Source organism: Pelophylax lessonae (assembly GCF_965119305.1).
Source record: "Pelophylax lessonae genome assembly, chromosome: 5".
NCBI lineage: Eukaryota > Metazoa > Chordata > Amphibia > Anura > Ranidae > Pelophylax > Pelophylax lessonae.
Genome location: NC_138772.1, coordinates 441,821,415 through 441,837,223, shown reverse-complemented (window position 1 = coordinate 441,837,223; position 15,809 = coordinate 441,821,415). Strand labels below are relative to the sequence as shown.

General features: G+C 39.9%; 1 protein-coding gene across 3 annotated transcripts in view; it reads right to left on the bottom strand.

The window, feature by feature from the left end:
• Positions 1 to 637: 637 nt before the first annotated feature.
• Positions 638 to 15,809, bottom strand: part of LOC309557020 (serine/threonine-protein kinase Sgk3) — a 148,496-nt gene continuing 133,324 nt past the window's right edge. For all 3 annotated transcript variants that reach the window (XM_082259623.1, XM_082259624.1, XM_082259622.1), the window contains 5 exons: positions 13,888 to 13,974; positions 9,531 to 9,626; positions 7,653 to 7,808; positions 4,544 to 4,633; positions 638 to 1,295 (listed from right to left, as the gene is read on the bottom strand). In XM_082259623.1, the coding sequence (XP_082115749.1) occupies positions 1,125 to 1,295; positions 4,544 to 4,633; positions 7,653 to 7,808; positions 9,531 to 9,626; positions 13,888 to 13,974 (600 nt within the window). In that variant the 3' untranslated portion in view covers positions 638 to 1,124. The remainder of the gene's footprint in view (positions 1,296 to 4,543; positions 4,634 to 7,652; positions 7,809 to 9,530; positions 9,627 to 13,887; positions 13,975 to 15,809) is intronic.

Sequence of the window (15,809 nt, the reverse complement as noted above, 5' to 3'; positions counted from 1 at the left end):
ATATACTCTCAAGACAGCTAACTCAGTATTTTTAAATGCAGAAAATTAAAAAGTATTACTCACAAAAAGTATGTGGCGGGGACAACCAGTGCTTTGGTGACATTCTGAATTCCCATTGGCCAATGAGAGTGAGGCTTGCACAGCAGCCATAATAATACTACATAAAAAAGGAGTACCCCTCTGGGAATGCTTGAACTAAATGAGTACAGGGGAAAAGTGTAGTAATTCCAACAAAACACCCTTCACCTCAAATTAGCTCAATCAAATGTTATCAAGTGTAAAAAAATCTAAAAAGCTATTAGCATGAAATTCTCCAACAAGAGGTAATAAAGTATGTCAAAATGTGTGCAGAAAAAGTAGTTATTTATTATTTGCACTTAAACAAGTACACTGGCTGTGGCTACACCACTGTAATATTGCCAGTGTCTAAATACTTTGGACACCAACGTTTTGTTAGCCAGGCTGAACCTATTACCAGCCCCACGCACCAAGATTTAGAAAAGATCTGAACTGAGAGAAACACCGGGCTGCCTCTGCTGACCTCATTCAATAAAGTGTTAGTTGCTTGGCTGTCTCTAGCTTCAATTGGTTCAATGTTGAATCTCTACACAACAAGCATGCAGCAAGTAAAGATATGCGTACTTGTTCACAGAGACTTGAAAACATTAAAGCCATTGGATCAGCAGTACAGCCTGGAAAACAACATGTTAAAAAAAAGAGATCAGAAATAGTAGCCCACATGCTTCTTTCAGTACAGGTTTCTCTTTTAATAGGTTTTAATTTGTCCTCAAATATAGCTGTAGCTAAGTTGGAAAGAATCTAGCAGGGGCATGGAAGGTTAGTACAGAGGATTGTGAATACAGACCAGCTTCTAATCCAATTTAGAAACACACTGAGAACTCATTTAACCACCTTGAACAATCTGGCCTTTTTTAAGCACTGATATGTCTCATATATTTCACCATGTAGTATCCAGTGAATGGATAATCCGGATGCTCTTGAGCTATTGCTTCAGTTCAGAAATTGGCTTATGAGGATAAGCAACAGGTAGACTTTTATGCTGATTAAATACCCTGTAAGATTGCCTCTTCTAGGTGCTCACAAATTACTAATAAATCCAGTTTTTAAAAGAAAAAGTCATCAGAGGGTGGAGCATAGGAGAAGCCAACGAAGGCATCATCTGCTTCTTCAACACTGGCGTTAACAATGGAGTAGTCAGAAGAAATGCAGACAGAATCAGGAACCATAGCATTTGTAAATTCCGTGTCAAAGTTCGATATATCATCCGGGCCATCCTATTAAGAAACAATAGTACAATTAGTTTCACAGTTTTCATTACTTTAACCACTTCAGTTTTAGAAGATTTATCCCCCCCCCCCTTCCTGACCAGGCCAATTTTTGCTTTTTGGCACTGTGTTACATTAACTGATTATTGTGTGGTCATTTAACGCTGTACCCAAATTAAATTTATATCATTTTTTTTCACACAAATAGAGCTCTTTCTTTTGGCGGTATTTGATCACCACTGGGGTTTTTTTTATTTTTGCAGTATAAGCTAAAAATGACTGATAATTACATACATATATATATATATATATATATATATATATATTATTTTTTTTCTGCTCTAAAACATACCCAATAAAAAAAATATATAAAATCCCAATAAGCATATATTGATTGGCTTGCACAAAAGGTATACCGTCTACAAAACTATGATATATATATATATATATATCTTGTATTTATTCATTTTTTTTATTAATATTAGCAATGGCGGCAATCAGTGACTAATAGCCGGACTGCAATAGTATGGCAGGCAATCTGACACTAACTGACACTTTGTGGGAACCAGTGACTCTAATACAGCGATCAGTGCTAAAAATATACACGGTCACTGTACTAATGACATTGGCTGGGAAGGGGTCAACATCTAGAGTGATCAAAGGGTTAAACGTGCACCTAACCAGTGTTTATGTGTGTACTGTGAGCTGCTTTTACTAAGAGATGTGACCGTCTTTATTACCTGCTTTGCAGGGAAACAAAAACCAGCACATCCCCTCTGACAGGACAGAGCTCTGTATTGTTTACATTGACAGAGCTCTGTCCTGTCTTTTTCCTCACTGCTCAGTGGGTGCTGGCAGTAAATTATTGACCCGCTGATCCGCTTGTGCTGTGCCTAATTACAGCACAACCGGCTTGCCCCCTACCCATAAGTGCCGGATCACATACTAGATACATGATCTGGCACAGGAGAGACGCTCCCTCCTACGTGAGGCGGTCAGCAAGCAGTACTTTGTGCTGTAAATTTATTAAAAGCTGCAGTTAGCAACATCATTTCAAGCTGAACTCTGGCCAAAAAAAAAAGAAACAAGTTACTGCAGCTCTGTAATTAGAAATATATGAGGGCTGCAATGGAGATGTGCAATTGTTGCACGTGGCCCACAACAACAATTGTTTGACATTTCTACCCTAAAGGAACATTCTAGCAACAAACTAGTTTGGCATTAAGGGAGCAATCTGGTGTTAGTCACTTCTAAATCTTTGCCTTCTGCACTCTAAAGCTGGGTATAAACACTTTTCTTTTTTTCATTAAGCCAGTGGTGAGCTGAATGAAAAAAACAAATGGATTCCTCCATCAACACAAGCAAGGCAGATAAGGGAATCCTCCCGGATGTGTTATTTGGGACTCCTCCACTGTACAGTCCCACACTATTTAGCACTGCCGCTGAAAGTTTTCCAACAGTCCAGTTTCACAGAAGTTGATCTACTGAATGACTTCTGTCTAAAAGAGAAGCCACACACAGATCAAAATTCAGCTGGTCCCTGCTAAAGCCAGCCAAATTTCGATTCGTGTGTACCCAGCTTTAGTGGCCAAAAGCAGGTAGTTGGTGCAGTAGTAGGAAGGAGTTGTGCAGGTGTCACTAGCTCAGTGTTGTGGTCATCAAGGGTCATGTTGCTAGACCATAAATTGCTAAAACATGGATAATTTAAAATTGTTTATTATGTACTAATTTATTACTATTATTACAAGTTCTGAAACACTAGTTTTGTGATCCATTTTGATAGTAGGCCTTTACAACTTCATATCGTAATGCCTACTGATTGCTATTTGAGGAGTCTCTTTATATATAGATATGAAGATTTTTCCCTTCAGCGGATATCTATACTGGGGAACTGTGATCAACATCTCTCATTACTAAGTCTAATAGACTTGCACTGAGGGAGGTATTATTGTGCAGTAATACTAAGCAGGGCATACAACCTACATGTATGTATATACCGTATCCAGTCAGTCGTTATCAGTCTCTCGTCGACAGATTTTTTTCCCACAGAATTTTTTCAGATCATTTTTTTACATGGTAGGGAGCACCAAGGACCTTTCCTAAATCCTCCAGAATTGCTTGGCTTGAAACTGGCAGGAAGATTTACACCTCTCAGGTGGATCTATATCCACAATCAGCCGTGGGTGCTGGACCTCAGATCACCACCGGATAACAGGAACATGAAGAGAAAGTGGCCGCACACCAAAACGATGACTTGATAGTAGCAAAGATTTATTTGTACAAATCTGGATACAAGGTACAACAGAATGGAAATGGTAGACGCGTTTCACACGACCAACAGCATGCTTGTTCACTACCTGGTAGTGAAAAAGCACGCTGTTGGTTGTGTGAAACGCGTCTACCATTTCCATTCTGTTGTACCTTGTATCCAGATTTGTACAAATAAATCTTTGCTACTATCAAGTCACTGTTTTGGTGTGCAGCCACTTTCTCTTCATGTTCTTGAAACTGGCATGCAGAATGTGCACAGTAAAATTGTTCACACATACTAGGGACAGTTTAAAAAGGAACTAATTAACCTGCCAGAGTGTATTTGGAGTCTGGAAGGAAACTAGAGTACTTGGAGGAAACCCACACAAGCGTGGGGAGAACACGCAAACTCCATGCAGATAGCGTCCTGGACAAGATTCAAACCAAGGACCCCATTATTGCAAGGCAAAATTGCCAACCACTAATGCCCTGTGCTGCCAACAACCCACCATGGTTGTTTTCACATGCACCTGGAATAAGATCTAGAAATACTTTAACAATATTCTTTACACCCTACAGATCACATGCGATATTACTGATTAACAATTTTTTGCCTCCTCATTTATTCTTGCCAGAAGTTTTGATCTGTGGTTTTACACAAATCATACAATGAACTATAATTCTGCAGATCTCTTGTTGGTCATTTCATAAATTGGTATTATTCCATAAGGCAATTTAAAAAGTAATGATGGTGCTGCAATAATCCCCAGCAGCTGTAGTTATATCATAGAAAAAGTATTTCTGATTGGTTGCATAGAATAAGTGGACTTTGCGCATTATCATTTCTGTTAGTTTTGCCATACTGACTAGGCCTGGACATATTGTACTATTCCTTTTTACTGGCTCTGATGTGTAGTCCATTTGAATTGGATTCATACAGTTTAATGAACCAATTCTTTGATCTTCCATCTCTTGCTAATAACCACAGAGATAACACTTCTGCTTACCACATGAGGGTCATAAGGTGGAGGAATCTTCTTTTCAACAAGCTCAGTCCAGTTTAAACATGTAAAGAATGGATGATGTTTGATATCTTCCTGCAAAGCAAATTAAAAGAAAATAATTCAATAGAGCAATTACTGAATCTATCAATCAATGCAGTATTACATGTCAAATGTGAGGAAGCACAGTGGCTAAGTTGTTAGCACTTCCAACCGGCAGGACTAAGCTTGCCAGCTCAAATCCCAAACAGGGCACTAGCTGCTGGGATGTTCTCCCTGTGCCTGCGTGGGTTTCCTCTTGATACTCCGGTTTCCTCCTCACTCCAAAGACATGCCGGTAGGTTTATTGGCTCCCGTCTAAATAGGCCCTAGCTTGTGTGTAATGCGTTTTAGGGGCATTAGTTTGTAAGGGCAGGGACTGATGTGAATGTACAATATGAATGTAAAGCGCTGCGTAAATTGACAGCTCTATTTGTATCCACAATGAATAAATAAATACAAGACACAGGGCAATGCACAGAAGTTACAAATGTGAAAAGTTACAGAGAGCCTCTTCAAAGAATATGTTGGAATATTTTAAGAAAAAGTTTGGAATGAAGAGCTAAAAACACATTTTAAGCCGGCCACAGATTGTTCGAATCTCAGCTCGTTCAAAAGGTATGGCTGAGATTTAAACCATGTCTGTGGGATGTTCCATTTTCCGACACATGCCTCTTGGATTTTCCATGCAATTTTTGCTAGCGGCTGTAATCACTGTTCTCTCGGTGGGAGACCACAATGCCTCTGTGGGAGGGATTCCCCCATCAACACTGTGTTGATGGGGGAATTGAGCAATTTTCTTTCCTGCAACTTGTGGCTGCAGGAAAGAAAATTGATCCGTCTATGGCTGGCCTAAGACTTCTGAAAGCAGGAACAGGCATGAAGCTCTATTTAAATGGCGTTGCACTGGCATTGGTGATACATGAATTTTACATGTACACTTTTGCACTTAAATGTAGGTGATAGGACATATCCTACCTACATGCATCAACAGTAATTTAAAGGATACCGTATGAAAACCCAGTTACTAAAATCTCATACTGCATAAGATTTGGCAAGTTACTGTAAACTGAATAGTAATTGTAAATATGCATAAAGCTGCAGCTTTCATTAACAATATACTTTGTAATCCTGCATAGTAACCCAGGCTTTCAATAGAAACTACAAATGGCCATTCCAACACATACTAGGCAGACATGGTCAACTATTGACTTAATCAGAAAACCAAATACAGGCGGTCCTCGGGTTACAAACAAGATAGGGTCTGTAGGTTTTTTCTTAAGTTGAATAGGTTTGTAAGTCAGAGCATGTAAATTTTTTAGGTGTAACTTCAGCCAAAAAAAATATTTTTTACGATTTTTAGATAGCATAGGGAAGGGTTAACACCCCTGTACCATAGGGAAGGGTCAACGCCCCTGTACCATAGGGAAGGGTTAACACCCCTGTACCATTTGTTTTGTTGTCTGTACCCCTGTTCAGAAGATTTCACCTCATTTTCTGTCCCCATGACAATTGGATTTTAAAAATTTTGGGTTGTTGGGGAAACAAGGATTGGTGATAAAGCTTCAGTGGAGACACCTTATTTCCAAGATAACTCTTACAGGAGTGAATTTCCCTTCCTAAGGCTAGATTTCTCCTCACTTCCTGTTGTCTCCCCCTGTTTGTAAGTAGAAGTCGTTAGTAAGTCGAATGTTTGTAACCCGGTGCCCGCCTGTATTGTCTTCATCAGAAAACCAAACAAAAGATGAAACAGGTGGAAATAAGTATTTTATTAGAAGAAAATGTTTATGATATGCTTTACTATTTAGTTAGTATTGATATCTACTTTATGCATAGAGCTCAGTGCCTGGGCACAAAACAATGCATATAGGGCTGCTAAACAGAGCTTCCTGCTGACAATCACTGGGTACTTTGAAGCTATTAATATGGGAATTGAAAATTAAAGTTAAAAGTAAAATGTTTTCTGCTGAAACATTTTGTCTTCTTCTGGTAATTACATATTTGAGGTTAACAAAAAAATGTTTTCCTTTACACAATGAACTAAATGCTGTAAAAAAGGAAAACAGTGACATCACTGGCGCATGCGCTCTGAAGGAACGGCCACCAGTGGTGTTCCTTCACAGCCCTGTGCTGTTATCTGCGGCTCCCACATGCACGTGGGAGTGACGGAGTCTGTGAACCCGGAAGCAAGACGGGTGAAGATGGGCGCCCCTGCAGCGCTGACATTTCAGTGCTGGAACAGCTTCGGTTTAAGGTAAGTTTTACATAATGTGCTAGCATGCTATGCATACTAACACAAAATGCCTTTACTTTGAACGGTAAGAAGAAAAAAAAATAATAAAAATCCATGTAACAGTTGAATATGCATTAAAATGCATTGTGCAAACATTTCCCCTTGCAGAAAAACAAAACCTAGCTAATTAGCTCTTTTACCAAACCTCAGTCTATAAGGGTAAGAAAGTCTGTGCAGACTGCATAGCTATACCTATAGAAATGGTACTAAGCCTGAATCACAATTATTTTAGCTCTATGACACCTCGAAGTGGTTGTAAACCTCTGAAATGAAACCTGAACTATGCATATCTTTTTATAGTGTGTACTTGCCTCTATCCAATGCACTTAGTGTGATTTCTGCCTGCTTGGCCTTCCTCTGATATCTGCATGAGTCACTTCTGACAAGTTATATGGGGAGGGGCTGCGGCACACAGCCTATGATTGACAGCTCCAGCTGTGCATGTTTCCCTTTGAAACTGCGTGGAGGGTGTGTGTGTGTCCATTCCATCCACTCAAATCTCAGATTACACTCAGCTCCCTACTCTATTTTGTGCAGTGTGACACATCAAACCCCCGACCCCTGCTTATAGAAGTTCAGAAGTGCAACCTGTACACTTTGAAGGGCTCTGGAGAACAGAGGGCTGCAGATAAACAGGAATAACCTATGTAGGAGGATTTTGATGCATCTCTGTGTATTTTCTGAGGCTAGTTAAAAACCACTTTCATCGTGTAGTAAGTAAACAATTATGAGCATTCCATATTAAAGCTGCATTAAGTAGGCATGAGAGAAAGAGCCACATACAAAGTCATTATTGGATCCAAGCCTTTGTTTAGGATCTTTTTCAAGCAGCTCTTCTAAAATGCCAGACGCTGTCAAACTTATGTCGGTTCTTGTGACAAGGGGTTTGTGGAGAATATTTTCATACATAGTTGCTATGTCACGGTTGTAAAATGGGGGCTGAAAAAAGGAAATAATATTTATTAGTGTCAGATACAGTTACTAGCAAATATTTATTCACAAACAAAACAGAAATAGTATGATATCCTGGAAGTGAAGTCATTAAAGGATAAATCCACCTCTTGGAGCATGTTACACATTACACCCATATTTAGGATGTAACTTGTAACATGCTCCAGCACATGTCCACCTTACTCCTTGATCTGTCCCCTGTGAAAGGGGAAGCCTTTCCCCACCCTCGCTGTCACATTTTAAACACAGTGGGGCAGGGCAGGGCTGTGCCCACACAGCTGTGTTATTCATTCGCAGGAATCTGTAAATGAGAGAACTACAAGTCCCATCCTCCGCCACGGCAGACAGCTTGTAGTTCTCAATGAACTATGAGGAGGCTTATGAGCAAGCTTGCAGTTCATTCACAAGTCCTGCAGCTTTCAAACTGACAGCCCATAGAGAGTTATGGAATAAAATATGAAGGGTTTGTCTGCAGGTTCCTGACATTGTACATGTGATCCACTGATTACAGGTTCAGTGCTTTGCAGGCTCCTGTGGGATAAAAAAAAAAAATGCACATTTGTTTTCGTGCATAAATATGTAAATGCATTATTTTTTTCCAAAAGGTAAACTTAGCACTTAAGAATGTGATCTTTACTTGTATAATTGCAGGTTTCTGCTAAATGTAATAATGAATTTCACCAAAGGAAAACAGCAGCTTTTTATCTCCAATTAAAGTGGAACTAAAGTTTTGCTGTTACATACGGTGAGCAGGCATGCTTTTTATCGCAGAAGAGACATAGAATGTCGCGCGACCGTTGAAAATGTGAGTATTAACACTTTAGTTCACCTTATGCATATCTTGCTCAATTTCTCCAGCGTAAGCTTGTGAAGTGTCCACGGTTTCCAAGAAAATATGCTTACAGATTGCTCATTGCCAATGTAGACAGAGCTGCACAGCTGTACACCATGTGTACACTATTCCCAAAATCAACAAGTAAAGAACATACACAGGACTGTGGGCAATATGGGGAAATACTTCTAACCATAGGGTAGCAATAGATTTAGTAAAGACAATTTTCTAAGCAGGATATTTTTCTCCTCTGCCTTACTTTATCAGATTTGTTAGTAAGCTACAACTAAACTTTGCAGTACATTTGTCTCAAACTTGTGCTACAATATTGTGACAGTAAAGATTGCATGATAAAATCATTATTACATTTAGGTGGACTCTACGAATAAGCTCCAGATAGAGTGAAACACGTTAGAGCTTGTGGGACAGGTGGATCGGCTAATACATGGTATACTTCAATAAATATATACAAGACTGTTAATGGAGAGCGGCTTCTCTTCTTTTTTTGCTTGAAAATAAACTCTATGGGATGGTCAGCGACCACTAAAAGCCTGCACCCAATGTCAGAGAAGTGAAAGGGGCTGTATGGCTGTAGAGGGACTGGATATCCTGCTGTACACAATAGTTAGGTGAAGCTGAAATAATATAACCATGTTTGTGGTATCCGGACAGGTACACCTAAAGTACCTTGTTAGATTAAGCCAAGTGGCTGATTCTTTTTGTTTAACCTCCTGCACAAAAAAATACACTTTTATTGTAACTCCATTTATATAGCCATTATAGACAATCTGTGTGCTTAGAGATCAGAAAAGCCAGTTATGCTAGGTCTGATTAAAATAGTAAAACAAATATTACTTTAACATAAAAATCTATCTTACCAAGCCATGTAGCATTTCATAAAGGACAGAACCAAGACACCACCAATCTACAGTGTTGTCATACGGCTGCTTCTTTATTACCTCTGGTGCTAAATACTGGTAAAAAAAAACAAAAAAAAAAACAAGTGAGCTGATATATATTCTTACAAAATCATTTTTTTTTTTAATTTTTAAAACACGTCTGAGATATGTGCATCAAAAGCAAAGTCTATAACTGCACAGTAAGCACCCTAAGGTGCCATAGCTTATATTTATATTTCCTGGTGGCTCTCCAATCTAACACCACAGCTCCTACAATATGTATTTAACAAATTTCAACAGCTACCCTCTGGCAGCCGAATAAGTGTGGCTAGTTTGCTGAGTTCAGAGCGGCTACATGGTGCCTCTGGATGCAGCAATACTCTGTGCTATGACCACATACAAACTGGCTGATTACCTGTGGCCAGTTTGTGTGCAGCCGAAAATCTAGAATGCCAACCTTGGACAAACACTGGCTGTGTCCAGGGTCACTATTTGCATAAACACACGGATGAGCAGTTACATGCGAACAACAGTCATTGCCAGTCAGGCCATTGATATGTAGGGAATATAAACCAACAGCCGCTGCTGTTCACACACGGTACGTAGAGCCTATATTACCACCAGCAAGAATCTACCGATTCTTGCCATGGCTGTTCCTGGCCACACACATTCAGACATCTGAATGTAGCCTAAAGGTAAATATTTGCCTGGGATTAGGCATGTGCTCACCCACAGTGCTCTCTCCTGGTGATTTAGTGCTGGAGAAGTAAACTTGCAAGATTGCAGGGAAATCTAAAAGATAGGAAATGAAGGTGCCTCCTATGTGGCAATTCACTTAATTATTATTTTTCATGGAGAGAAAGTGGAGGACTGTGTTAAGTGCACTGTATTTTTTTTTTTTTGTTTAGGCTCAATGCAATATCCCTATATGCAGATTTTTTACCGTTTTTAATCCTCACTATGAGGTCACGCCTGAGGTAAAGGTAAAGTGTGACAAAAAAAACAAACTTGCGGTGCCTATCTTCATAAATTTTTATTTTCATAAATCTTTCTATATATACCTTCAGACTTTCTTCATAATCAGTACTTCAGGAGTGTAAAGCTTGCAATATACTGTACTAATTCATTGGGATCCAGCTACAATCTCTCAGTGTGTGTGTGTGTTTGTGTGTGTGTGTGTGTGTAGGGGGGGGGGGGGTTGTCAGTCACATGCAGCTGCTGATCTGGTAATTTTAGACTGTTCAAATACAATAGACACAGTGGGAGATTCATCCGCTTGTGCTGTTTAGTGTGGATGGTAGGATCTTTTAGGTCTTTTCAGCCAGTGTTATCTCAAGGAGAACAATTAGCCCTTCTGGTTCTTATCTTGGGACTACAGATTGAGTAGCCTTTATATTGGGAAATGGGAGAGTAGATAGTAGTTTGGCATGAAAGGAAGCCATTGATTGGTTTACAATTTTCATGTGATTTGCTGCGATTAGTCACAGTAATCACATGGTACCGGCAGCGGGCTGGTACACTGATCAGTCATCAGTTATGTCCGATGGACACAGCCGGTGACAGATTGTGCCACACAGTGTGGCCAAACGCGCGGCGCGATTAAAGTTCCACCTGGCCTATAGCAAAATGACTGGTTAAGGGGATAAAACACTGGGAAATATGAAATATGAATGTGCTGCAGGGATGTAATACGAATGTTTAATTCCATTTTCCTTGACATACAGTGGGTACGGAAAGTATTCAGACCCCCTTAAATTTTTCACTCTTTGTTATATTGCAGCCATTTGCTAAAATCATTTAAGTTCATTCTTCTTCCTCATGAATGTACACATAGCACCCCATATTGACAGAAAAACACAGAATTGTTGACATTGTTGCAGATTTATTAAAAAAGAAAAACTGAAATATCACATGATCCTAAGTATTCAGACCCTTTGCTCAGTATTTAGTAGAAGCCCCCTTTTGATCTAATACAGCCAGGAGTCTTTTTGGGAAAGATGCAACAAGTCTTTCACACCTGGATTTGGGGATCCTCTGCCATTCCTTCTTGCAGATCCTCTCCAGTTCTGTCAGGTTGGATGGTAAACGTTGGTGGACAGCCATTTTTAGGTCTCTCCAGAGATGCTCAATTGGGTTTAAGTCAGGGCTCTGGCTGGGCCATTCAAGAACAGTCACGGAGTTGTTGTGAAGCCACTCCTTCGTTATTTTAGCTGTGTGCTTAGGGTCATTGTCTTGTTGGAAGGTAAACCTTTGGCCCAGTCTGAGGTCCAGAGCACTCTGGAGAAGGTTTTTGTCCAGGATATCCCTGTACTTGGCCGCATTCATCTTTCCCTCGATTGCAACCAGTCGTTCTGTCTCTGCAGCTGAAAAACACCCCCACAGCATGATGCTGCCACCACCATGCTTCACTGTTGGGACTGTATTGGACAGGTGATGAGCAGTGCCTGGTTTTCTCCACACATACCACTTAGAATTAAGGCCAAAAAGTTCTATTTTGGTCTCATCAGACCAGAGAATCTTATTTCTCACCATCTTGGAGTCCTTCAGGTGTTTTTTTAGCAAACTCCATGAGGGCTTTCATGTGTCTTACACTGAGGAGAGGCTTCCGTCGGGCCACTCTGCCATAAAGCCCCGACTGGTGGAGGGCTGCAGTGATGGTTGACTTTCTACAACTTTCTCCCATCTCCTGACTGCATCTCTGGAGCTCAGCCACAGTGATCTTTGGGTTTTTCTTTACCTCTCTCACCAAGGCTCTTCTCCCCCGATAGCTCAGTTTGGCCAGCCGGCCAGCTCTAGGAAGGGTTCTGGTCATCCCAAACTTCTTCCATTTGAGGATTATGGAGGCCACTGTGCTCTTAGGAACCTTAAGTGCAGCAGAAATCTTTTTGTAACCTTGGCCAGATCTGTGCCTTGCCACAATTCTGTCTCTGAGCTCTTCAGGCAGTTCCTTTGACCTCATGATTCTCATTTGCTCTGACATGCATTGTGATCTGGAAGGTCTTATATAGACAGGTGTGTGGCTTTCCTAATCAAGTCCAATCAGTATAATCAAACACAGCTGGACTCAAATGAAGGTGTAGAACCATCTCAAGGATGATCAGAAGAAATGGAAAGCACCTGAGTTAAATATATGAGTGTCACAGCAAAGGGTCTGAATACTTAGGACCATGTGATATTTCAGTTTTTCTTTTTTAATAAATCTGCAACAATGTCAACAATTCTGTGTTTTTCTGTCAGTATGAGGTGCTATGTGTACATTCATGAGGAAGAAGAATGAACTTAAATGATTTTAGCAAATGGCTGCAATATAACAAAGAGTGAAAAATTTAAGGGGGTCTGAATACTTTCCGTACCCACTGTACACTTCATTCATGAACAATCCATACCCTTACACAATGCTGATTGGGTGCTATAGCGAATTTGTCTCAAACAATATGATGTATAAACTATGAAGTTAATTTTATTAATATTCCTTTACTGGCCAGTAAGTAGCGCTGGACCAGTTTAAAGTGTGGCACTTACTGTATAATTTCCTTTAAAAGAATGCAGTGAGGAGAAAAAAAATTGGGCTGCTATTCCCAATTTCTGAAAATGCAGGTTGACTGGCTTTATCTCCTAAAATCAGTGCTTTCAGAATTGCTGACCCAGAATAAATTTTGCAACTCAGGAGTTCCGACTTCACTTCGCTGCATGCTTGTTCAAGGCTAATGACTAACTGTACTGATCTCAAAGGAACAGCATTGCAGCCAGGCAAGGAGCTTTCAAGTTGTCATCCTCATTATCATGTTTATATCACATCAGGCTGTATTGTTATTAGTTATGATTTATATAGTGCCACTACAATACAATTAAATACAAGAGGAATCAGAGGGTCCTGCTCGTTAGAACTTACACTCTATTTAATGTAATTCTTACAACCTGCTTGGACACACCATTGGCATGATGTGATCAGGTAAGTCCCCTTACTAATTCAAGGGAATGTACTGGATATGGTGGAAAATAATTGATCCCATGTGCTGCAATCTTCATCTTACTGTACTTTTCTTATGCTTATCATGGTATGTGTGTGGAAATATTTTTGACATAATACTATCAGAACATGGATGGGAAATTTAATCTCTACAAAAACAAGTACTAAGGTTTGTGGTGCGATCAAAAATGATTTACAGCAAGAAAGGTTTGTGTACATAATTTGGTCCAAAAAAAAAATCATATTAAAAAAAAAAAAAGTTTTAAATGCAATTAATAATGATATTTAATTAGTAAAAGCATAATTCATACACCGTTACATCAGAAGTAAATATCTTATGATGATTTGAAAGAAATGACAACTTACCTCTGGAGTGCCGCAGAAGGTGAGAGTTTTGTCAGAATTTGAAATTCCTTCTTTGCAAAGTCCAAAATCAGTTAAAACAATATGACCCTAGATCAAAAGATGGACATTTGGTTAGGGCCAGTGGTCTCTAAAATGTTGCCCGGTGGCCAGATACAGCCCTTTGCATGCTTTTATCTGGTCCTTGGGGCATTATTCCTCCCACTGTTGCTGACATAGTTCCTGCCACTGACACCAACAGCGGGGCACTATTCCTCCCACTAACACCAATGATGGGGTACTATTTCTTCCACTGACATCCATGGTGGGGCACTATTACTCCCACTTACACCCATGGTGGGGCACTAGTACTCCCACTTACACCCATGGTGGGGCACTATTCCTTCCACTGACACCCATGGTGGGGCACTATTCCTCCCACTAACACAAATAACGGGGCACTATTCCTCCCACTGACACCAATGATGGGGCACTATTCCTCCCACTGACACCCATGGTGGGACACTATTCCTCCCACTAACACAAATAACAGGGCACTATTCCTCCCACTGACACCAATGATGGGGCACTATTCCTCCCAGGGACACCAATGATAGGGCACTATTCTTGACACTGACACCAATGATGGGGCACTATTCCTCCCAGCGACACCAATGATGGGGCACTATTCTTCCCACTGACACCAATGATGGGACACTATTCCTCCTATTGACACCAATGATGGGACTCTTTTCCTCCTATTGACACCAATGCCTTTGTTTATAAAGTTTGGAGACCCCTGGGTTAGGCAATAAAATACATATACATTCTGATTTCTGCAAACAGTGTTATTTTAAAGACTAAGTTCATCTTTATTAATAAAATAATAAATGCATGTGATTTTGCAGGTAAACAAAATTTATATTTATTATTTTTTTTCCACTGGGGCCTTCAAAGCATTGCACCCCCGATCAGTGGATTGCGAGTACAATGTCAGGCTCCTGCAAACACTTAGTACAGCTGTCTATGTACCTCCATATGGGTGGATATTTACACTGAGCTGCAGGAAAAGTCAATGCACTACAAAGATGCTGATCAGCGTGCTCATTGTTCATTGAGAAATACAAGCCGTTTGCTGCGGTGGCAGACAGGACTTTTAGTTCATTCATTCACAGATCCCTGTGAATAACAGACGCGTCACGCAGCGGTTTTTAAAATGTGACAGCAAGTGTAGGGGAGAAGCAGCCCCGCCTGCTGGCACAAGGAAGGGGGAATCATGGAGTGAGGTGGGATTGCTGAACATGTTACATGTTAAATCCTAAATACGAGTGTAACATGTTCAGAGGGTGAACCTAGTCTTTAAATAAAATGTATGATTATGAAGCTTATTATTCATCTCAGAAAAGCCTAAGATTATGTAGACATTACCCATGGGATTATTAGAATTTAGTGCTAGCACATTCACCGCCTGAATAGTTATATCTGGATTTTTAGGATTTCAAATTAAGAGCTAAATTTGGGGTATTGTTAAGCATAAACTTAGTGTTAGGTTTGGATCATCCTACGGGATACTTAGGGCATGTTGAGGAGCATTTTTTTTCTGTGATGATGATGAGATATAAAAGGGAAAATATAACGGGTTTAGAGTTTTATTTCAAATGTGCGTTAAAGTTCATACATTTTAAATGGACTATTATTTGGATTTTTATATATTGTTTTTAAGATAACATTTAATACAGGGTTCATCTTTGACATATGTTGCAGAGTATTGTGAGTCCTCTAAAGATAACCACAGCAGTAGCTGTTTTCATTCAGACTGTCTCTTCTAATTGACAACCCAAACAGCCTAGTCTAAAAAAATAGAATTGTGTGGGGAGGGGTTGATTAATCACTTATTTGATTCACTCAGTTTAGCCTTTAATAGTAAAAGTGAACTTAATCTGCTG